The 24692-nt window shown below is 35.5% G+C and overlaps 1 protein-coding gene and 1 pseudogene across 47 annotated transcripts in view; one reads left to right on the plus strand and one right to left on the minus strand.

Moving 5' to 3' along the window:
- HFM1 (helicase for meiosis 1) overlaps positions 1 to 24692 on the plus strand; it is a 107182-nt gene that overhangs the window by 18713 nt on the left and 63777 nt on the right. For all 47 annotated transcript variants that reach the window (XR_014052637.1, XR_014052638.1, XR_014052649.1 and 44 more), the window contains 13 exons: positions 87 to 134; positions 11776 to 11846; positions 12291 to 12423; positions 13151 to 13302; positions 13867 to 13944; positions 14137 to 14295; positions 16324 to 16524; positions 16608 to 16696; positions 21399 to 21442; positions 21549 to 21650; positions 22058 to 22203; positions 23177 to 23271; positions 23881 to 24014. Coding sequence is in view for 28 of the 47 variants with exons in the window: in XM_081486455.1 (XP_081342581.1) it covers positions 87 to 134; positions 11776 to 11846; positions 12291 to 12423; positions 13151 to 13302; positions 13867 to 13944; positions 14137 to 14295; positions 16324 to 16524; positions 16608 to 16696; positions 21399 to 21442; positions 21549 to 21650; positions 22058 to 22203; positions 23177 to 23271; positions 23881 to 24014 (1452 nt within the window). In the remaining 19 variants the exon portion in view is untranslated. The remainder of the gene's footprint in view (positions 1 to 86; positions 135 to 11775; positions 11847 to 12290; positions 12424 to 13150; positions 13303 to 13866; positions 13945 to 14136; positions 14296 to 16323; positions 16525 to 16607; positions 16697 to 21398; positions 21443 to 21548; positions 21651 to 22057; positions 22204 to 23176; positions 23272 to 23880; positions 24015 to 24692) is intronic.
- Positions 9465 to 9957, minus strand: LOC145504956 (LIM domain transcription factor LMO4 pseudogene; annotated as a pseudogene).

Consider the following 24692-nt stretch of genomic DNA (forward strand, 5'->3'; position numbering starts at 1 on the left):
TAAAAAGTTTATACAAATTCTATTGAAGTAGCTTTTATGGAAAAGTTTAAAAATATCCATAAGAATGTAGGATTTTTTTTTCCTAGGGGTAACAGAAGAAGGTTTAGATTCCTTGAAGGCTGTCACAGAAATTCGTATCCTTTAAAGTATTTTACTACATCAGCATTATATTTTTAAGTCATAATTTTAAAACATTTTATTTCATTGCATTTCTGTTTGTTTTGGCTGACAGAGAAAAAGAGGGAAATGTGGATCTTTTGGGTCATGTAAGAGTCCCAATATGTGTGATAGTGCTACTAAAAGTGTCGTCTGCAGACTGGTGCCAGTTGTGAACTGTTGGTTACCAGTTAGTGGCAAGTACAGATATGAGATTTGTATTATTGAATGAGCTCTTAGCATATTTACTTACAAATTGATACAGATAATTTCTTATGCTTTAGGTATTGGTATAAACATGGGTAGGGGAAATGACTAAGAATGGGACATTCTATGGATTGGGGACATTTTTACAAATTGAATAATTTTTGAAAGAACCTAATTTGTATTTTATACTATTTTATATTTCTGGGTATTTCCAACGTAAATATTTTGAGTATGTATGTTTTGAGTACGTATCTGAAGGTAACATTTTTTCTTTGATAGTTTGTGTGTGTCTGATATAGTATATTTATTCTATTTTATAATTCATCAGCTGTTTCTGTGACTATTTCCCTTTGACCTAGGTACTCCTTGAAGGCAAGGACCAAACCTTGTATATCTTCTTAACCCTAAATACATTGGAAGCCATATAAAGTAGGGAAGTTGTTCTGGCAAAAAAGTAGCCCATGAAGAAGGGGGAGGATAAGAAAGTATGGAATATGTTTGAAAAGAATAAGAATTCCAGCTAGGGTGAAAAAAGTTATGATTAAAAGAGTAGTATTAATAGAAAATAATGATGGGTAGGTATATTAGGATTAGATCATTTAATGCCATGAATACCAAGTCAGAAGTTTTTGTTTTTACTTTTTATATATTATTAAGCCATGAAGAGAAACCATGAAGTATTTTTGAGCAAGTCAAGTTACATTACCAAAACCATGCTTTAGGATTATGGAATTAGTGACTCAAAGCTGGGGAATGTTCTAGAATCCACAAGAGTAATGATCTAGTTGGCAAAACAGAAAGTGAATTTCAGATATTAGGTAGTTGAGCTGGAGAAATCTAGAGATGAGTGATTCTTATCCTGGGTATCCTGAGAACTGAGATAATTCTGAAGTATAGTTAGAAAATGTTTGCTTGGCCACTTGTGAAAAGTTGCCTCCAATGCAGATAAATGAATGGGTGCAATGGGAGGAGCAGATTATAGAAGGATTATAAACGATGATATAATAATGTCACACATGGCTAACCATTAGTGCTCCTATTCACCATGGCGTCTCAGTCTCGCTGCACTTCCTTCTTTCTGGTGGCCTAAATAAATTCTGGTGTGGGAATGTAGGAAACAGGTTAGCAGTAAACAGTTAAAGCTAGTTTCATTATCTGTATGATGGGAAATTCTTTTCCCATACCTGAACTTGCCATATTATGACACTTACTTTTGAAAAGTTTTAAAGATTTTCTTACTATCTTAGCACAGCTGAAGTGGTTCTACTATTTAGGTCTCTTTGTTAGTTAAGACTGCTGCCTACTCTTGTGTCCTTTATATTGATTTTCTGTCAAAACTCACTGAACTTAGTATACTTTATTGTTTCCAAGTGTGTATTTAAAGTGGAAGACTGTATCTTACTCATGATAATTTGAGAGTTTGGGGATTTCTTGGACTTATTTTCTGATTATTTTACAGAATTTTGCTATATTTGAATCCTGAGGACTATAGAAGTTTGGTCACATTGATCCTGCCACTGTACTTTGTCATTTTCAGGTCTGCAGACATCCCCTCTCCCCATACACTATTATAACATGTAATTACTGGGAGACTGCTGAGAATTTATTGGACAAAAGGAAAAATTCAATATCAAGTGTTGATAGTGATGATAAATGATGTACTTAGTAGTTGAGTTTTCTCATAAGCTAGAAAACTGATTTTACATCTACTCTGAATCATAGATTCATTTTTGCAAGTGTAAATTGACATGGAACTACCTAATGAGAGAAAAACCAGCATGATGACCAACTTGTGGGCTTGTTAAAAATAAATATTTTAAAGGAAAAGATATATTTTGAAGGAAAAAATGAGATTCTTTCAAAAGCTGATGGATTGACAAACTCAGTATTATGTTTTTGTTTTGGAATGAGTATTCTGACACAGTATACAACTGAAAGAAAACTAAAGATTTGTGAGTTATCTGCTTGATTTAATATATACAAACCTGCATAAATTGAGTTCTTACTATGTGCCAGGTTTGGGATATGCCAGTTAAGAAAACAGAAAGTGAATTCTTACCCTTGAGAAGTTAACATTTTTGAGATGGAGGTGGGGAACAATTGTAACAGTATATAAATAAGTCTTATAGTATTTTCAGTTCAGTTCAGTCGCTCAGTCGTGTCCGACTCTCTGCGACCCCATGAATTGCAGCACGCCAGGCCTCTCTGTCCATCACCAACTCCCGGAGTCTACTCAAACCCATGTTCATCGAGTCGGTGATGCCATCCAACCATCTCATCCTCTGTCGTCCCCTTCTCCTCCTGCCCCCAATCCTACCCAGCATCAGGGTCTTTTCCAATGAGTCAACCCTTCGCATGAAGTGGCCAAAGTATTGGAGCTTCAGCTTCAACATCAGACCTTCCAATGAACACCCAGTATTGATCTCTTTTAGGATGGATTGATTGGATCTCCTTGCAGTCCAAGGGACTCTCAAGAGTCTTCTCCAACACCACAGTTCAAAAGCATCAATTCTGTGGCGCTCAGCTTTCTTCACCGTCCAACTCTCACATCCATACATGACCACTGGAAAAACCATAGCCTTGACTAGATGGACTTTTGTTGGCAAAGTAATGTCTCTGCTTTTAAATATGCTATCTAGGTTGGCCATAACCTTCCTACCAAGGAGTAAGCGTCTTTTAATTTCATGGCTGCAGTCACCATCAGCAGTGATTCTGGAGCCCAAAAAAGTAAAGTCTGACACTGTTTCCACTGTTTCCCCATCTATTTCCCATGGAGTGATGGGACCAGATGCCATGATCTTAGTTTTCTGAACATTGAGCTTTAAGCCAACTTTTTCACTCTCCTCCTTCACCTTCATCAAGAGGCTCTTTAGTTCTTCTTCACTTTCTGCCATAAGGGTGGTGTCATCCGCTTATCTGAGGTTATTGCTATTTCTCCCAGCAATCTTGATTCCAGCTTGTGTTTCTTCTAGCCCAGCGTTTCTCATGATGTACCCTGCATATAAGTTAAATAAGCAGGGTGACAATATAAAGCCTTGACGTACTCCTTTTCCTATTTGGAACCAGTCTGTTGTTCCATGTCCAGTTCGAACTGTTGCTTCCTGACCTGCATACAGGTTTCTCAAGAGACAGGTCAGATGGTCTGGTATTCCCATCTCTTGAAGAATTTTCCACAGTTTATTGTGATCCACACAGTCAAAGGCTTTGGCATAGTCAATAAAGCAGAAATAGATGTTTTTCTGGAACTCTCTTGCTTTTTCGATGATCCAGCGGATATTGGCAATTTGATCTCTGGTTCCTCTGCCTTTTCTAAAACCAGCTTGAACATCTGGAAGTTCACGGTTCACGTATTGCTGAAGCCTGGCTTGGAGAATTTTGAGCATTACTTTACTAGCATGTGAGATGAGTGCAATTGTGCGGTAGTTTGAGCATTCTTTGGCATTGCCTTTCTTTGGGATTGGAACGAAAACTGACCTTTTCCAGTCCTGTGGCCAGTGCTGAGTTTTCCAAATTTGCTGGCATATCGAGTGCAGCACTTTCACAGCATCACCTTTGAGGATTTGAAATAGCTCAACTGGAATTCCATCACCTCCACTAGCTTTGTTCGTAGTGATGCTTTCTAAGGCCCACTTGACTTCACATTCCAGGATGTCTGGCTCTAGGTGAGTGAGCACACCATCGTGATTATCTGGGTCATGAAGATCTTTTTTGTACAGTTCTTCTGTGTATTCTTGCCACCTCTTTTTAATATCTTCTGCTTCTGTTAGGTCCATACCATTTCTGTCCTTTATTGAGCCTATCTTTGCATGAAATGTTCCTTTGGTATCTCTAATTTTCTTGAAGAGGTCTCTAGTCTTTCCCAATCTGTTGTTTTCCTCTATTTCTTTGCACTGATTGCTGAGGAAGGCTTTCTTATCTCTCCTTGCTGTTCATTGGAACTCTGCATTCAGATGAGAATATCTTTCCTTTTCTCCTTTGCTTTTCACATCTCTTCTCTTCCCAGCTATCTGTAAGGCCTCCTCAGACAGCCATTTTGCTTTTTTGCATTTCTTTTCCATGGGGGTTTTCTTGATCCCTGTCTCCTGTACAATGTCACGAACCTCTGCCCATAGTTCATCAGGCACTCTGTCTATCAGGTCTAGTCCTTTAAATCTATTTGTCACTTCCACTGTATACTCGTAAGGGATTTGATCTAGGTCATACCTGAATGGTCTAGTGGTTTTCCCTACTTTCTTCAATTTAAGTCTGAATTTGGCAATAAGCAGTTCATGATCTGAGCCACAGTCTGCTCCTGGTCTTGTTTTTGCTGACTGTATAGAGCTTCTCCATCTTTGGCTGCAAAGAATATAATCAATCTGATTTCGGTGTTGACCATCTGGTGATGTCCACGTGTAGAGTCTTCTCTTGTGTTGTTGGAAGAGGGTGTTTGCTATTACCAGTGCGTTCTCGTGGCAAAACTCTATTAGCCTTTGCCCTGCTTCATTCTGTACTCCAAGGCCAAACTTGCCTGTTATGCCAGGTGTTTCTTGACTTCCTACTTTTGCATTCCAGTCCCCTATAATGAAAAGGACATCTTTTTTGGGTGTTAGTTCTAGAAGGTCTTGTAGGTCTTCATAGAACCTTATAGTATTTTAGAACGTGATAAATAATATGAGAAAAGAAAAATATGGGGCAGAGTAAAGGAGATTAAACTGGGAATGCTGGAGTAGGCGTTTAGGATTAGAATTAAATAGAAGAATTAGGGTAAAGAAAGAAAAGTGAAAGTGAAGTCGTGTCTGACTCTTTGCGACCCAATGGACTCTACAGTCCATGGAATTCTCCAGGCCAGAATACTGGAGTGGATAGCCTTTCCCTTCTCCAGGGGATCTTCCCAACTCAGGGATCGAACCCAGGTCTCCCGCATTGCAGGCAGATTCTTTACCAGCTGAGCCACAAGGGAAGCCCAAGAATACTGGAGTGGGTAGCCTATCCCTTCTCCAGTGGATCTTCCCGACCCAGGGATCAAACCAGGGTCCCTTGCATTGCAGGCAGATTCTTCACCAACTGAGCTATCAGGGAAGCCCAGGAATCAGGGTAGATCTTTAGAAAAAGAAGCTGGAGGAAATGAATCAGAAACAAGAGTAGTAGGCATGAGGTCAGAAACACAAATGTGAAGTGGGGAGGCAAGATTATATAGGGCCTTGTGGCCATATACTTTGAGAGAAATGGGGGAATTTGAGCAGAGCTGTAATGTGCTTTGGTTTAACTTTTAACAGGATCACTTACCACAATCTGTCAAATTTTTTTTATCTTTATAAAAATGTAATTGCTTAAATAACTACATACTTGTGTTCTGAGATGTATTATCTGTTTTATATCTCCTAATAGATTGTAACAGCCTCAGTTTCTGGACTCACTTTCTACTTTATTTACAACTTCCTCAGCTTTCTAAATCTAGTAATGTATTCTGCATAGTGTTTACTAAGTATAGTTGACAAATGTGACTCAAGACTAATAAGAATACCATGTAAGTACTAATATCTCCCCAACTGGCAATAGACTCTTAACTTGGAAAGGAGACAGTTTATTCTTTGTATCTACTAACATTTTTGAGCTTTCTTAGAGGAAGGCTGATTTAAGTTCCTGTTGAGCCAATATGCTGATAATTGCAATTAAATCCACCACTTAGCACAACTAAATTACCGAAAACAAAGGAATTAAGGGGTTAAGTGACCAGCAACAACATATATCAGCTAATGAAACATAATCAACAGTTAAAAAAAATCAAATTTGAGATTTTAAAAAAGAGATAAAAATCAAGTGGCCTAGTCAAGATGAATAAGAAAAAGTGTCACTCTGGAAAAGATAAATTTCGTGCTTAGTTCTGATATATTTTCACATAATATATTTGCATCTCTTCTGTCAGATCTTATGGTCAAAGTATAACCCTTGGATAGTCTTGTTTCTCTACAAGGACTTTATAAGTTCTTTTCAGAATGTGGAATGTGACTGGGGACTGGAATAATTTAATTCCTCTTCCACCCCAGCTTTAGTAAGGTATAACTGACAAATAAAATTATAATATATTTAAAGTGTTCAGTATGGTAGTTTGATAAACATATACATTACAAAACTTTCCCACCATCAAGTTAGTTAACACATCTGTCACTTACATATTTACCTTTTAAAATTTTTTTTGGGTGAGAACACAAGTTCAACTCTCTCAGCAAATAATACAGTTATTTTCAACTCTCCTCACCATTTTATACATTAGGTCCTCATATCTTAATCTTCTTATAGCTAAAAGTTTGTATTCTTTTACCAGCCTCTGTTTCCTCCTGTATCCCCAGCCCCTGGCAACTCATGAGTTTGACCTTATATGAGTTTGACTTTTTTTTTAGGATTCCACTTGTAAGTGATATCATGCAGGATTTGTCTTTCTCTGTCCGACTTAACTCACTTTGTATGATGTTTCATCCATGTTGTCACAAAAGGCAGAATTTCCTTTTTAAAAGCTGAATAATAGTCTGTTGTATATATATTTTCTTTATCCATTCATTTCTTAATGGTTAGGTTGTTTCCATGGTTTGGCTACTGTAAATAATAACTGCAATGAAATCAGGTGTACAGACATTTCTTTGAGATACTGATTTTGTTTCCTTTGGATATAACCCAGGGATTGCTGGATCATATGGTACTTCTGTTTTGAATTTTTTGAGGAAACTCCATACTCTTTTCCATAATGACTGTTTCGACTTACGTCCCTACCAGTAGTGTACAAGGGTTCCCCTTCATCCATATCCTTGCCAGCATTTATCTCTTATCTTTTTGATCTGCAGGTGTTAGGTGCTATCTCATGATTTTGATTGGCATTTCCCTGGTGACTTGGGATGATGAGTGCCTTTTCATGTGCTGTTAGCCATTTGTATGCCTTCTTTGGAAAAATATCTGTTCGGGTCCTTTGCCTATTTTTAAACTGGATTATTTGTTTTTTGAGTTTTGTAAGTTCCTTGTATATTTTGGATATTAACTCTTGGTGAATGTGTGGTGTGCAAATATTTTCTCCCATTCTATTGGCTGCCTTTTCATTTTGTTGATGGTTTCTTCTACAGTGCCAAAGCTTTTTAGTTTGATATAGTTGCACTTGTTTATTTTTGCATCTGTTGCTTTCACTTGTGGTATCAAATCCAAAAAATCATTGCCAAAACCAGTGTCAAGAAGCATTTCCCCTTTGTTTTTGTTAGGAGTTTTATGATTTCAAGTCTTCTGTTAAAGTCTTTAATCCATTTTGAGCTTATATTTGCATATGATGTAAGATAGGGGTCCAGTTTCATTCTTTTACATGTGGATATCCAGTTTTCCCATCACCATTTATTGAAGAGATTAACCGTTCCTAGTTTGTGGCTCCTTTGATGAAAGTTAATTGACCATATAGGCATGGATTTATTTCTAGGCTGGATATTTTTTTCTATTGATCTATATGTCTGTTTTTGATGTCAATATCATACTGTTTTGATTACCATAGCTTTGTAGTATAGTTTGAAATCAGGGCATATTATGGAAACAAAGCTGGAGAGCTTTGTTCTTCTTTCTTAGTATTTATTGCTTTATATGGGTTTTTTTTTTTTTGGTGGTTTTCTATGATTTTTTATTTGTTTTTTCTATTTCTGTGAAGAATGCAGTTGGAATTTGGATACAGATTGCATTGAATCTGTAGATCATTTAGAGTAGTGTGGACTTTCAGCAATATTAATTCTTTGAATCCATGAACATGAAATATCTTTCCATTTATTTTTGTCTTCAATTTCTTTCATAAATGTCTTACAATTTTCAACATACAGATCTTTTGCTTAAATTTATTCTTCAGAATAAATTTATTCTTTATTGACATTTTTTGTTGTTTTTCTGGTGTTTCTTTTTATTTATTTCTCCTCTAATCTTTGTTATTTCCTCCTTCTGCTAACTGTGGACTTTTTTCATTCCTCACTTTTTAGTTTCTTGAGGTATGAAGTTAGATTGTTTATTTGTGATTTTTTTTTTTCATTTTGGTACTTATCACTATAAACTTCCCTCTTAGAACAGCTTTTATTGGATCCTATAAATTTTGATATGTTGTATTTTCATTTCATTTGTCTCAAGGTATGTTCCCTTTTGATTTCTTCTTTAACCCTAATGGTTGTTCAGGAGCTTGTTGTTTATAGATACAATACTTTTATCTTCTAACCATTATACTGGAGGTATAAGTGATTAACTACCTTTACTAATTAGCATCCTTTCATTTCAGCTTGAAGAACTTCCTTTAGCATTTCTTGTAAAACTGGTCTAGTGGTAACCAACACCTTCAGTTTTTTTTTTTTATTACTTTTAAGCTTTTATTATTTAAATACACCATACTAGAGCAAATGTCTCTGAAAATATCACAAAAGATTTTTTCTTCATTCTGCAAATTAGAAGTAGGGGGAAATTTCTACACAGTAGCTGCTATGAGCCTGATTTTTTTTCCAATTTCTTTCTTTTTTTTTGGTCTTTGCCATGGGAGTAGCAACATTAGGATAAAAACACTTATATGCGTACATACAATGTATTTTACAGAGATACAATAAAAGTGTTTGTGATGGAATATCACAAAAGCCACATCTCTTTCCTTTATCTCATATTCAGTTTTGATTGAAACACATTTCCTTACAACACTTAAATATACAAAGAGCAAACAGAATGTTGTTAAGGTGAAACACAGGGTACAAACTCTGGCCAGTGCCCTGCTAATTGTTAATGAGGGTAGAAAGCAGATTTGAATGCTTCTTTTAATTAGCTTCATTAGTCATTTCCCTCCTCCCAAGCTCCATCCCCCTCCAAAGATGTCCTCCAGTGGATCTTTTTTCATTTTCTCTACAGTCTCCCATTAGCTCAAGTTCATGGAGTCCTTAATGTTCATATTCAATCATTTCAATACACCAATAAATGTGGGAAGAGCAATCAAGACTAAAGAAGGTGCAATGGCATGGAGCTGGCACTGGTGCTAGCTACAAAAGTGACTTGTCTACTGAAGACACATGGGATCCACCTGTGATGAACAAGATCTGAGATGAAGGCACGCATTCTGCATTACTCAGACCTTTTAGCGGACCTTCTGGTCTGGCAGTAGTGGATTGCTCTGAAGTGAATTCAAATGGCCATGATGAGAGCTGTAGGTCTATTATGTTCACAAAATAAACTGCCATTGATGTAGTGAAACCGATCTCCCGGGACTAGGCGATTCTGGCAGGTAGAGCATGTAAAACACTTCAGATGATACATATTGCCTTGGACCCTCATGACGAATTTACTCGCAGGAATAGACTGTCCATAAGCACTGCAAGCACCACTATTCCCAAATAACCTAATGTAGTCATTTCTGCAAAGGATCATGCCGTTCTTGGTGCAACAGGACATGCCGATGTCATCCAGCTGCACCTGGTAGCAGGAGCGCTTGAGGCACCGGCTATACCAGTAGTTGTCCATGGCACAGAGCAGAAAGCGGTCCGCAATCTTGCCCCCGCAGCTTGCGCACCGCTTCCAGGAGAGGGAGGCTGCCGTCACCAGGGGCAGCAGTGAGCTGCTGCTCGGATTCACCATGGTCTGCTTTCCCCCTATCTTGCAATATTGCAAGAGGCAACGGAGGCGAAATGCGAGCAAAAAGCCCCTCGGCTTCCAGGGAAGGGGTGCCTCAGCTGGCGGAGCCGGAGGGAGGGGGCAATGTTCTCGCAGAAGCAGAAAAGTGGAAGAAGGGGCTAAGGGCTGCCTTTTTTTTTTTTTTTTAAACGCGCAGCTCTGAGGCTGGGTTGCGGGGGAGCAGAAGTGTCATTCTTGGTCCTCGCCGTTCCGTTTTTCGCCTCCGGCTCAGCGCGAGCAGCTGCAGGAGCCCTCGGCTCGTGCAGCGCGGCGCAGCGGCAGCAACTGCTGCCACACCTTCAGTATTTTTCTAGCAAAAACTTCAGAATTGAAGGAAAACTTTGCTAAATAAAACATTCTTGGTTGGCAGTTTTTTCTTTCCACACCCAAAAATTATCATTACACAATCTGGTCCACCAGGGTTTTGCTGAAATAGTCACTCGTAGTCTTATGGGAATTACTTTGTAATAAGTTGTTTTTCCCTTGCTGCTTTTAAGGTCGGAGAAAGCAATGGCACCCCACTCCAGTACTCGTGCCTGGAAAATCCCATGGACGGAGGAGCCTGGTAGGCTACAGTCCATGGGGACGCTGAGAGTCGGACACGACTGAGCGACTTCACTTTCACTTTTCCCTTTCATGCACTGGAGAAGGAAATGGCAACCCACTCCAGTATTCTTGCCTGGAGAATCCCAGGGATGGCGGAGCTTGGTGGGCTGCCGTCTATGGGGTCGCACAGAGTCGGACACGACTGAAGCGACTTAGCGGCGGCGGTAGCGGCTTTTAAGGTTCTCTCTTTGTCTTTTGTTCAGCAAGTGAAAGTGAAAGTTGCTCAGTTGTGTCCAACTCTTTGTGACCCCATGGACTGTATATTCCATGGAATTCTCCAGGCCAGAATATTGGAGTGGGTAGCCTTTCTCTTCTCCAGGGGATCTTAACCAACCCAAGGATCAAACCTAGGTCTCCCGCATTGCAGGCGGATTGTTTACCAGCTGAGCCACAAAGGAAGCCCAAGAGTACTGGAGTGGGTAGCCTATCCCTTCTGCAGTGGATCTTTCCAACCCAGGAATTGAACCAGAATCTCCTGCATTGTAGACGGATTCTTTACCAACTGAGCTGTCAGGGAAGCCCTTTGTCTTTAACTTTTGGCAATTTAATTACTGTGTGTTTCAATATGGGTCTCTTGAGAGTCACCTTCTCTGGTAATTTCTGGGATTTTTTGGATTTGGGTGTCTATTTACCCATGCTAGGATGGTTTTCAGACATTATTTCTTTAAATAAGCTTTCTTCCCCTTTATGTCTTTTTCTTCTGGGACCCTTATAATGTGTATATTGGTCCACGTGATGTTGTTCCATAAGTCCCTTAAGCCAATTTCACTCTTTCTCAGTCTTTTTGGTTTTGCTCCCCTGATTGCATTAATCCCACTGTCCTATCCTTTAAGTTCACTGATCCTTTCTTTTAGTTGAGCCTCTTATGGTGCCGTCTCCATCCTTCCTTCTATAGCTGTCTGTTCCTTTCTTATGATGCCAAAACAGCAAGTATTCAGTTCAGTTCAGTTCAGTTGCTCAGTCGTGTCCGACTCTTTGCGACCCCATGAATTGCAGCACGCCAGGCCTCTCTGTCCATCACCAACTCCCGGAGTCTACCCAAACCCATGTCCATCGAGTCAGTGATGCCATCCAACCATAAAATGAAGTATTGTCAGTCAATATTGATTCAATTTTTCTGTTGAGTAACCAATTTTTAAAATTTTGAAATATTTGACTCCTTAATGTTATTCTCAGCTGCTAAATTTAGAAGTATTTTCAAAGAATTCCCATATTTCAATTATATACAGTCCAAAGCCTTTGATGATGTAAGTATTTTGTGTAATTATTTACCTGTCTACCTTTTCTTACTGGATTGTGTGCTTTCTAAGGACAAGGACCAGATCACATTCATTTTTATGTCCTTAGTACTACCAGTGATTGGTACATTATAGGAGCTCAAAAAATGTTTGTTAAATGAATGCATGTAATTTTCATAGGTGGGTTGTTTAGATTTACAAAAATGTCTCTGAAAGCTAAATAAATTATTTACCTCTAGGTCTAGCATATTACTTTGACAAAACTTGATGATAAATTATTAATAATATTAATTTGTGAGAGTGGCAGATCTAAAGCAAGTTTATTTTAGTAATTTTAGAAGTTAAGATGTTTGAACTATTATTCCATAGACTCTTCCTAAGGCATATTTTCTAACAAATTGAGAATTGAAAAATTCTATCTATTCTATGATTGATTAAATTTTATTTTTTTAGCTTCTTTATACAGATAGGAATTTTGTGATTTGTGCTCCAACTGGTTCTGGGAAAACTGTAGTGTTTGAACTAGCTATAACAAGACTGTTAATGGAAGTACCATTGCCATGGTCAAGCATTAAAATCGTTTACAGTAAGTATCTGTATATTGAAAGAGTAATAATTAATCATAATAAAGAAAAACCATTGAGGTAAAAGTAAGAAGTAAGTTCAAATTCAAGACATAAGAATTATTATTTAGTTTCTCATACTTTTTATATAAAGACATATCACATTTTGTTCTGTTAACATTGAATTCAAAACACATTTTCCCAGATTTCAAAACACATTTTCCAGATTTCTCTCTACTCTTCTTTTTAAGAGATATATTAAATTTTATGTGCTTAGTCACTCTGTCATGTCATGACTCTTTGCAACCCTGTCGACTGTAGTCTGCCAGGCTCCTCTGTCCATGGGTATTCTTCAGGCAAGAATACTGGAGTGGGTTGCCATGCCCTCCTCCAAGGGATCTTCCCAACCCAGGGATTGAGCCCAGGTCTCCCACACTGCAGGTGGATTCTTTACCATCTGAGCTGTGAGGGAAGCCCTCCAAATTTATATGCATGGTTAAAAAAAGACAGTGATCAAAAGGGTGATAATTTCCTGCCTTACCTTTCTTCACTATTAGTTACAATTTCCTGAACAATTTTCTCTTGTTAGTTCTGCTCAGTGATTAACTTTATATTTCTGAATATGTTTATGTTATTAACTTTTAATTTATAAATATTAGGTAGCATATAGATGTGTGCTAACTTTATTAACATTTGTGAAAATAATTTTTAAATTGCACTGACATTCAAAATGGATATCTTATATTGCAGTGGCACCAATAAAAGCCCTGTGTAGTCAGCGTTTTGATGATTGGAAAAAAAAATTTGGACCAATAGGATTGAATTGTAAAGAACTCACTGGAGATACAGTAATGGATGACCTATTTGAGATTCAGCATGCCCATATTATTATGACAACTCCAGTAGGTGTTATTTATATATATATTTTTTTGTCTTTTAGAAAATATCTTTCTCTTTACCATGAATAAAAACTAAAAGAAAATACAAAGTAGAAGAATGTATTTGCAATGTGAAGCAAACAAACAAAAAGTACTACTGTTCAGGGTATATAAGGAATACTAACAAGTCAATTAAGTAAAAAGTAAACAACTAAAGGGAGTAAATTGGCGAAGATATGGATAGGCAGTTTGTTATTGTGGACAATTTATAATCATACTTGTTGCTGTATTCTTTTATCCAAATATTATGTATTATAGAGGGAGGACCTTGGCAGAGCTTAAAAAGGGTAATTAGACTATAATTTTGAATTAAAGTTAAAAATAAAATGGGGGTTCAGTTTTTTAAACACAATATTATCAAAATTCCTTAAGTCTCTTTGGATACTTTTAAGACAGAAATATTAACTGAAATGTTAATAGCTAAAATATTGCCCATCATTTGTAATGTCATCTTAAAATTTTATCAATATGTTAATAATACTTATTATAATTCCTTATCATATTAAACCACTTGCATGTTTTTTCTAGGAAAAATGGGATAGCATGACTAGAAAATGGAAAGACAACTCTTTGGTCCAACTGGTTCGATTGTTTCTCATTGATGAGGTAGTGAACACATTATTCACTTTCAGATATAAACATGAAGAGATGATTTAAATGGAAAAACTCTATACGTGCTTTATCCCTTCAAGGGAAAAATGCTTATTTTCTTAGGGAAGTGTGTTTAACATTGTTTTATATTTTAGTTGACTAGATAGATTTTTATTTTTAGCTAATGAGTCTTAATTTTTTTCTCAGGTACATGTTGTAAAAGATGAAAATCGTGGACCAACTCTTGAAGTTGTAGTCAGCAGAATGAAAACTGTGCAGTTTTTATGTCATGCTGTAGAATATACCAACAATATTATCCCAATGAGATTTGTGGCTGTATCTGCAACAATTCCAAATGCTGAGGACGTAAGCCAGAATTTTAATCTATCAGTTTTTTTTTTTATGGCTTAGTGAAATATTTAATCTTAGAGAAAAGTGAAGAGTTTTTTTCTGTAAATCACCTAACCAATTTAACTGGAAAGTATGTTGTGGAAAGTTATGGTTAGATCTCATAGATATGACAGTATTAAGGCCATGAAATTTGGTTGAGTGGATTTAATAAAGTATGTTTGGTGCAAGTCCATTGTTTATTAGTATCTAAAAGTCATGATTTCATGGGTTTTAGACACTTCATAATAAGTTGACTAATATGTTTGTTGTAACCAGGTGACTCTAGTTGTCTAGCAAATACGATAGAGAATAAAAATAATTAGTTGAATGATTGCCACTCACCTCCCCCGTTTCTGTTTGCCTGGAATTGTCATAGGCACTCATGATAGATGCAAAAGTGAAAACATATAGACCCTTCTCTTCAGGAGCATCTCACAGTTAATAGGGTACATGAACAGGTAAAGAAATAATTGTGCAATATTATACTTTTCTATAACAAATACAAATACATGTCCTACTTTTTTCTTCAGTTTTTTGGCAAGCTTGAAAAATAGGACAATCTCACTCTGCTTTCTCACTCCTATTTACTTCACAGCCTACTTGTAAGGTGACTTGTTCCCTCAGCTAATTCTTAGAAATTGTTTTCATGAAAGCTGCTATACAGTATTCTCTAATCCAGTGTAAAATTTTGCCTTTACTTTAACACAGTTAATCATTTTTATTTTTAAAATGATAACTTGTTTTGCTTATATTCAAGACTAATAGAGTAAATTTTAAAGTATGTATAAACAACAAAAATCCAGCATTTGTCCTTCTAGATGTATTGATAAATTCATAATATGCATACTCATTTATGACTTGCATGCTACCTTTAAGTGTTTCCATGTCAATAAATGTTATATTCATTTATACTTCTACCATCAGCTATTTATTTGTAGTCTTAACACTGGATAGTGTAATGAAATTATTGTTATTATTTATAAATAGTTCTCATTTGTTATTTAAAATGGTACTTTATTTTAAAATTTTGTACTGCTTTGATTACTACTGAAGTAAATATTTTTAATATTTTAGTCAATCACTTTAAGTTCTTTTTTTTTTTTGCAACTTGCCAGGTCATAGACTTTATCCTTCTTTGACATTGGGATACTAAACTTTTATATTGATTTGTAAGCAGTTACTAAATATCAATACACTAATTCTTGAAACTCTCTTCCCATTTTTGATAATCATTACTTCTGTGAACACCATCTGTCTCTTTCTATAAGTCCTGTTCCTCAGTTTTTGACTTTATCCTTGGCCTCTCTAGTTGTAAATTCTTGTTCTCATCCCTACCGATGAGAGCCTTGAAGATGTCTTAGTAATTCCTTCCTATGCAATTAGAAACTCATTAATCTTCCTGTCAAAGAAACAGTTTCAGAGCAGAGCATGAAGCCTAACCAGTCTATGTGAAGTTAAGGATTGCTCTCCACAGTTCCAGAAATTAATTAAGGACTCTAGAGTTGAGTCTGAAATATGCTTTTGGCATTTCCATCTCACAAGTGTTTATTTGTTCTTTGTTTAGAAAAGTTGTCAACCTTTGCCATCTTATGCCAATCATTACTTTGCTACTATTCAGCTAGTATTCAGTATAACGCAAAAGAAGTGTCAGCTATATCTGAGCATAGTTCTGCAAAATAGCAAAGAAGTTACAGTGCTACTGAGAAATTAAATTTCTTTGTTGAAATTAATTTTAATTTGTACTCTGTAGGAGGAAAATAAAACAAAATAATAATAATTGAAAGTTTATCATGTTAAAAAGTGGGTGTAATCTTGAAACACTGCTAATTGAAAATATTTACCAATATATCAATTGAATAGTGTCTTTAAAATATGTAATGTTGAAAAAGACTACTTGACTAAATATTTTTATATCTTGACTTTAAGGTGATCTGTAATTGGGCATTTTAGCCATAAAACTTTACTAGAAAAAAAATTCATTGTGTATGTTTCTGTTATTTAAAGATTGCAGAATGGCTTTCAGATGGTGAAAGATCTGCTGTATGTCTGAAAATGGATGAGAGACATAGACCAGTGAAACTTCGGAAAGTGGTTCTTGGGTTTCCCTGCAGTGATAACCAAACTGAATTCAAGTTTGATTTAACCCTCAACTACAAAATTGCCAGTATTATACAGACGTACTCTGATCAGAAACCCACACTTGTGGTATGGATTGTTGGTTGATTATTTTTTAATGTAATGTTTAATTTTTAATATGATTAATATAAAAATTATTCATTCGTTTTTAGTTTTGTGCAACAAGGAAAGGTGTACAACAGGCTGCTTCTGTTCTTGTGAAAGATGCAAAATTTATTATGACTGTGGAACAGAAACAGAGGTATATTTAAAAATATTTTTTTGTATGTAGAAAGACTTTCAGGGATAACCTAAATGAGATGAGAAAACTGGGTTGACCTTTTCAAGTTACTTGACTTTTCCAAGCCTGCTTCCTCATCTGTAAAATAAGGATAATAGTAATTTGGAGGATTAATAAGACAATGAATCTTAGTACAACTGTGATCCTGTCTTCTTTATTTCATAGCCAGATTTTAAAGATTATTCATATTTCTTCATTTTTTACTCACTTTCAATCCATCTGTTGTAATCTTTTACTAAAGCCAGTCTTGTCAAGTCATCTCTCAGGAGCCTCTAACACATTTGACCATTCTCACCTTATTTAAAAACACTAGACTGTGTTTTCATGATGATTGTCTACCATGTTTCTTCCTATTTTACTTTCTACTGAGTCTCAGTCCCTTTTCACTTCTTCTACCTAATTGTTAAATGTTAACATTCTAGGAGTTCTTTCTATCCAAGATTCTGTTACTTAGGTTTCTAAACTTGTTTAACATACCCAACATTTTGTTTACTTTGTTCTCCATAGATTTTTTTTTTAAATAGTTTTTCTGCATATCATGCATTTAAATTTAAGAATTTTTTACATTTTGAAAAAATTTAGTTAACTTCAGGAAGTTAATTGGTAGTGAAAATGTTTCCTGAGCTTTCAGAGGTTTTCCCTCTTTTTTTGGATGGTTTTATTTATAATTATTCATTTCATTATTTTTCCCAGTTTTATTGAGATATAATTGACATCTAGCACTGTATAAGTTTAGGGTATAAAGAATAATGATTTGAGTTACATATAGTATGAAATGGTTACACATTAGGTTTAGTGATTATTTGTCATCCATACCTATAGATACAAAATTAAAGAAATAAAAATATTTTTCATTTGTGATGAGACTCTTAGGGTTTACTCTCTTAACAACTTTTATATATAACATGCAGCAGTGTTAATTATATTTATCGTATTGAACATTACATCCCTAGTAACTATTTATATTCCCCTTCATAGATCACAGCCTTGTTACGGTGAAGGGGTTTGGGTAACTTAATGAAACTGTGAGCCATGTCATGCAGGGCCACCCAAGATGGATGGGTCATAGTGAAGAGTTGTGACAAAACTTGGTCCACTGGAGGAGGAAATGGCAGCTCACTCCAGTATTTTTGCTTGGAGAACCCCATGGACAGTATGAAAAGACAAAAAGATATGACACAGAAAGATGAGCTACCCAGATCATAAAGTATCTAGTATGCTACTGGGGAAGAGAGGAGGGCAATTACTAATAAATAGCTCTAGAAAGAATAAAGTGACTGGGCCAAAGTAGAAACAACACTCAGTTGTGGATGTGTCTGGTGGTGAAAGTAAAGTCCAATGCTGTAAAGAACAAGGTTGCCTAGGAACCTGGAATACAGGTCCTTGAATCAAAGTAAATTGGATGTGGTCAAGCAGGAGATGGCAAGATTAAACATCGATATCTTAGGAGTAAGTGAACTAAAATGGATGGGAATTAGCAAATTTAATTTAGATGAGCATTATATGTACCACTGTGGGCAAGAATCCCTTAGAAGAAATGGACTAGCCCTCATAGTCAGCAGAAGAGCCCAAAATGCAGTCTTGGGTGCAATCTCAAAACAGACAGAAAGATCTCGGTTCATTTCCAAGGCAAACCATTCAACATCACAGTATTCCAAGTCTATGCCCCAACCACTGATACCTAAGAAGCTGAAGTTTAACAGTTCTATGAAGACCTACAACACCTTCTAGACTAACACCAAGAAAAGACGTAATTTTCATCTTAAAGGATTGGAATTCAAAAGTAGGAAGTCAGGGGATACCCAGAAGAACAGGCAAGTTTGGCCTTAGAGTACAAAATGAAGCAGGACAAAGGCTAACAGGGTTTAGTCAAGAGAACACACTGGTCATAGCAAACACCCTTTCCCAACAACCCAAGAGACAACTCTGTACATGGATATCACCAAATGGTCAATACCAAAATCAGACTGATTATGTTCTTTGTAGCCAAAGATGGAGAAGCTCTATACAGTCAGTAAAAACAAGACCTGGAGCTGACTGTGGCTCAGATCATGAGCTCCTTATTGTAAAATTCAGGCTTAAATTGAAGAAAGTAGGGAAAACCACTAGGCCATTGAGGTATGAACTAAATCAAATCCCTTATGATTATACAGTGGAGGTGACAAATAGATTCAAAGGATTAGATCTAGTAGACAGAGTGCCTGAAGAACTATGGATGGAGATTCATAACATTGTACAGGAGGCAGTGACCAAAGCCATCCCAAAGAAAAAGAAATGCAAGAAGGCAGAATGGTTGCCTGAGGAGGCTTTATGAATAGCTGAGGAAAGAAGAGAAGCAAAAGGCAAGGGAGAAAGGAAAAGATACACCCATCTGAATTCAGAGTTCCAGATAATAACAAGGAGAGATCAGAAAGCCTTCTTAAATAAACAATGCAAAGAAATAGAGGAAAGCAATAGAATGAGAAAGACAGATCTCTTCAAGAAAATTGGAGATATCAAGGGCACATTTCATGTAAGGATTGGCATGATAAAGGACAGAACTGGTAAGGACCTACCAGAAGCAGAAGAGATTAAGAAGAGATATCAGCTACCTCACATATACAGATGATACTGCTCTAATGGCAGAAAGTGAAGAGGAACTAAAGAGCCTCTTGATAAGGATGAAAGAGGAGAGTGAAAAAGCTGGCTTGAAACTCAACATTAAAAAAACTAAAATTAAGACATCTGGTTCCATCACTTCATGGCAAATAGATGGGAAAAAGTGGAAACAGTGACCGATTTTATTTTCTTTATCTCCCAAATCACTGCTGGTGGTGACTGCAGTCTTGAAATTAAAAGATGCTTGCTCCTTGGAAGGAAAGCTATGACACACCTAGACAGCATATTAAAAAGCAGAGACATTACTTTGCTGACAAAGTTCTATATAGTCAAAGCTATGGTTTTTCCAGTAGTTATGCATGGAAATGAGAGTTGGTCCACAAAGGAGGCTGAGCACTGAAGAACTGATGCTTTTGAATTGTGGGACTGGAGAAGATGCTTCTTGAGATCAAACCAGTCAGTCCTAAAGGAAATCAGTCCTGAGTATTCATTGGAAGGACTGTTACTGAAGCACAGATCCAGTACTTTGGCTACCAGATTCAAAGAGCCAGCTCACTGGAAAAGACCCTGATGCTGGGAAGATTGAAGGCAAAAGGAGAAGGGGATGGCAGAGGATGAGATGGTTAGATAGTGTCATCAACTCAATGGACATGAATTTGAGCAATCCAGGAGATAGTGAAGGACAGAGGAGGCTGATGTGCTATAGTCCATGGAGTCTCAAAGAGTTGGACACAATTTAGTGACTGAACTACAACAACAACCTATTTATCTTATAACTGGAAGTTGTGCCTTTTGACTACCTTCACCTAGTTCCCCTTCCCAACCATCTTTTTCCATGAATTTGTTGGTTCTTTTTTGAAGTATAATTGATCTTCAACATTGTGGGGTCAGTGTTCCTGTTCTACAACAGAGTGATTTGGTGTTTTCTATACATTTTGAGATGATCGTCATAATAAGTCTAGTGACGATTGTCATGATCATCATAATGATCTGTCACTATATAAGGTGATATTGATACATATTATTGACTGTATTCCCACACTTCACATTTTGTACTCATGACTCATGTTTTGTAACTGTATGTTTGTTCTTTTTAATCTCCCTTACACATTTCGTTGCTTCCCCATCCCCCCTGGCTTGTTTTCTATATCTATTACTCTATTTGTATACTGTGTTTCTTCATTTGTTTTGTTTTTTAGATTCCACATGTGAGGAAAATCATATAATTTTTGCTTTTCTCTGACTTAATTCACTTAGCATAATACCCTCTAAGTTCATCCGTGTGGTTACAAGTAAATGGCAAGATTTTATTTCTTTTTTACTACTGAGTAATAGTCCACGTGTGTGTGTGTGTGTGTGTGTGTGTGTGTATGTACCACATCTTATATATCCATTCATCTATTGTTGGACACATGTTGCCTCCATATCTTGGCTGTTGTAAATAATGCTGCTGTGAACATAGGGATGCATATATCTTTCTGAATTAAGTGTTTTTATTTTTGTTGAACAAATACCTAGGAATGAAATTGCTGGATCATATGGTAGTTCTATTTTAAACTTTTGTGAAGTCTCCATATTGTTTTCCATAGTGGCTGCATTTGTTTATATTCCCACCAACAGTGCACAAGTATTCCCTTCCCTCCACATCCTCACCAGCACTTGTTATTTGTTGTCTTTTTGATAATAGCCATTCTGACAGGTGTGAGGTGGTGTCTCATTGTCGTTTTGATTTGCACTTCCCTGATGATTAATGATGTTGAGCACATTTTCTTGTCCTGTTGTCCATTTGGATGTCATCTTTGAAAAAAAATGTCTATTCAGGTCATCCTCTGCCCTTTTAAAAATTGGATTATCTAGAGGTTTCTGTTTTTGTTTTGCCTAGTTGTAAAATTAGGGACTTCTCAGTGTGAAAGTTAAATATTCTCTACTTACTGAAGGTGGTTTTTGAAAAATGATGTTATAAACATATTTTGATATCTGTAATCTTCAAAATAATTAAGTAATACACTATCCAAGTTTTTTATGCTAATAGGAAAAACTCAATAATTTTGTGTTTTTTAAATAGGTTACAAAAGTGTGCATATTCCATAAAAGATTCAAAACTGAGAGGTAGGTTTAGAGATAATTTATAAATCATATTTTCAGCTATAGATCAAAGGAGCCAATTACTAATTAACTGTAAAAGTACATGACAGATGACATTTTTCTTTTGTAGATATCTTAATACATGGTGTTGCTTATCATCATGCTGGTATGGAACTGTCAGATAGAAAAGTAGTTGAAGGAGCTTTTACTGTTGGAGATATACCAGTTCTTTGTAAGTAAAACATATTCTTGTGGATATTGTAAGATCTTTTGGAATATATTTTAAGAGAAAAAAAGAAAAAACTCAGGTATTCTTACTTATTTCTGTTTTTCTTCCAAGAATGTAAATTGTATAACTACCCATACAAATATGTGCTACAGTAAACTCGCTTGCAGTTTTAGTTCTTTATCATTTTAACAAACACTGTGCAGTTTGAAAAGTAAGAATTAGTAGTTTTTCAGCTTTAAGATATATTATTTTACATGGTGATGTTCTTTTCTTTCTCCTTTTTATTCTAAATTTCCTATATATAAGTTTTTATTGTTATAATTTATAAAAATATATCTTTTATAAGAAAACCTTTACCTGAAACAATAAAGTTATATGACTTAAAAGTAATATTCTTTAATTTTATACAGTTACTACCAGTACCTTAGCCATGGGAGTCAATTTGCCTGCTCACCTAGTGGTTATAAAATCTACAATGCATTATGCTGGAGGAATGTTTGAAGAATACAGTGAAACAGATATTCTACAGATGATTGGTAGAGCTGGTCGACCTCAAGTAAGTGACAGTGTTTCACTTTTTGTAATTCATTTTAAAGACAATGTAAAAAGCAAAAAGAAATGTGTATTCTTTGTTAAACAAAAGATTAATATTTCACATTTAGAGTAGGTTTAAAAATAAATGTAACTAAGAAAATCTACTACTTTCATGGAGGACTAGAAGTAAAACAAGTCTCACCAAAGTCCTACATACTCCCTTCACAAATCTCAAGTACTCCCTTCACTCCCTCTAAACTCCTACTTGTTGATGAATGATTGAGTTTGTGAACGTATATGCTGATACAGGGTTTTTGGGTTGGTTTTTTTTGACTTTGGGGATTGTTTTGTTTTGTTTGCTTTTTATACTGAATGGAAATGCTGTTGGCATTTTGGATGGGACTGTTTTTCATTGCATAGAACTCTTATACATTGCAGAACATGTAGCATCCCTGGATCCTACCACAAAGTGCCAGTAGTGGTCCTCAGATATTGTGACAATTAAAAATCAGCCCATATACATTACAAAACATGGCCTAATCTGACAAATTCTTGAATAAAAAAGTCATTCATATATGTACTAAGGTAAAATTTAGGAGGAATATCTTTTCAGAGAATATAAAAATATTATACAAATTTATAATTTTTATACGATAAATTAAATTATATGTGAATTACACCAAATCTTGCAGCTTTTAACCAGTTACTTAAGTTTGTTTTGGTTTTACTATTGCCAAGATTGTTACATTGAAACCAAAGTGGTATTTTTATGTCTATACTGTTGGGAGGATTTTAAGGTAAATTTTCAGTTAACATTCAATTCAGAAGCATCTTTAAGGTCTTTTTGACCTGTTGTTTCAGACAGGGAATTGTTTAATATAAAATGAAAATCTTGAGTTATTGAAGAAAACTAGTATCAACGTGTACTTTTCTTTATTAAATTTCTCTCTTTTTCTTTTCTTTATTGAATTTCTCTCTCTTTTTTTTTCTTCCAGTTTGACACTACAGCTACTGCAGTTATTATGACTCGGTTAAGCACAAAAGAGAAGTATATTCAGATGCTAGCTTGCAGTGACACTATAGAAAGCAGGTAATATGTAAAATAGTCCAAAAAATAATGTTAATATGTCCTGTATTTTTCCTTTTAATAGATTAGGGATTTTCTAAGGCCATTTTCTTGGAATTTTTCAGTAACCTAATTAGAAAGTTAATTCTTTTGAGAAATTAATAGTTAGAAAAAGACAGTGTAATAGTTGTTTAGCATTTTTTATCAGCATGCAGTTACATGTATTCTTGTTATAAAAGGCCAAATTTGTAATGAGAGGAATATAATTTTCACATCTTTAAAATTTACATAATAATAGGAGACAGGTAACCTGAGACCTTTTAGTAAAGTGTTTGATCATGATACTCTTGGGGAAAATAGGATGTAATCTATTCCCCACCCTTTTTTTTTAAAGCAATATTGTCTTCTAGAGTCATGGAGTAGAGAGAAATCTATCACTTTTGAAAAGTTAAACTGACATTAAGGTTTACTCATATTTTTCAAAATTAAGGTAACTTTTGTGGATTATTAAAGTAGCAATATTATTCAGTTATATTCAACTATATCATTAAATTATTCAAATATTATTCTAAACAATGAGTTGTATGACATTGAAATACATATTACTAATGAAAAGTTTTTTTTCCCCATTAGTTTGCACAGACATCTTATTGAGCATTTAAATGCAGAGATAGTATTGCATACCATCACAAATGTGAATATTGCTTTGGAATGGATACGATCAACCTTGCTTTATATCAGAGCCTTGAAAAATCCATCTCATTATGGTTTGTTACTTTGATTTTGAAGAGTAGTAATTTTATCAAGCCAATTGGGCCTAGTTTTTACTAATAGGTCACAGAATAGATTACAGAAGTTAATAGGTTAGCAGAAGTAAAAGTAACAACTATAACGATTACATTTAGAGACAAGAGTAGACTAACGTGAGAAATCGTTATCTGTTTTACTTCTAGTCTTTTAATAAGGCTTGAAATTTACACCGTTAAAAATAGACCTTTTAGAAAAAAATTGTCTCCAGAAAAAATTTTTAAAATGCTTAGAATTATTTAAAATAAGTTAAAAGGCTTCCGTGGTGGCTAAAATCAAAAACAATTTTTGAATTTTGTCTGAACTGGTGTTCAAACCAAAATATATAGTAATACTGTTGCTGCTGGAATTTTCATCTTCCTTCTAGAGCTAACACCTATGGTTATGTTGCTTCTAGAGGGTTCTTTCATGTGGTAAATATTATAAAGTAAAAATACTTGGGATTGCAGAATATCAAATTAAAACCTGACTTGCTATAATACCGTTTTAATACCACAGGTTCAAAAGTTTCAGATCTCTAAGAGGAAAAAATACATATAGTATTCCTGGTCACTGTTATACAATAAAATTAACAAAAGAAAGCCAATTGTTATTGAAAGGATTTCACAACAATGGTTATTTTCTATAGATGTTTAAGC

Source organism: Giraffa tippelskirchi, chromosome 5, assembly GCF_054371585.1.
Source record: "Giraffa tippelskirchi isolate mGirTip1 chromosome 5, T2T-mGirTip1v1.2.pri, whole genome shotgun sequence".
Taxonomy (NCBI): domain Eukaryota; kingdom Metazoa; phylum Chordata; class Mammalia; order Artiodactyla; family Giraffidae; genus Giraffa; species Giraffa tippelskirchi.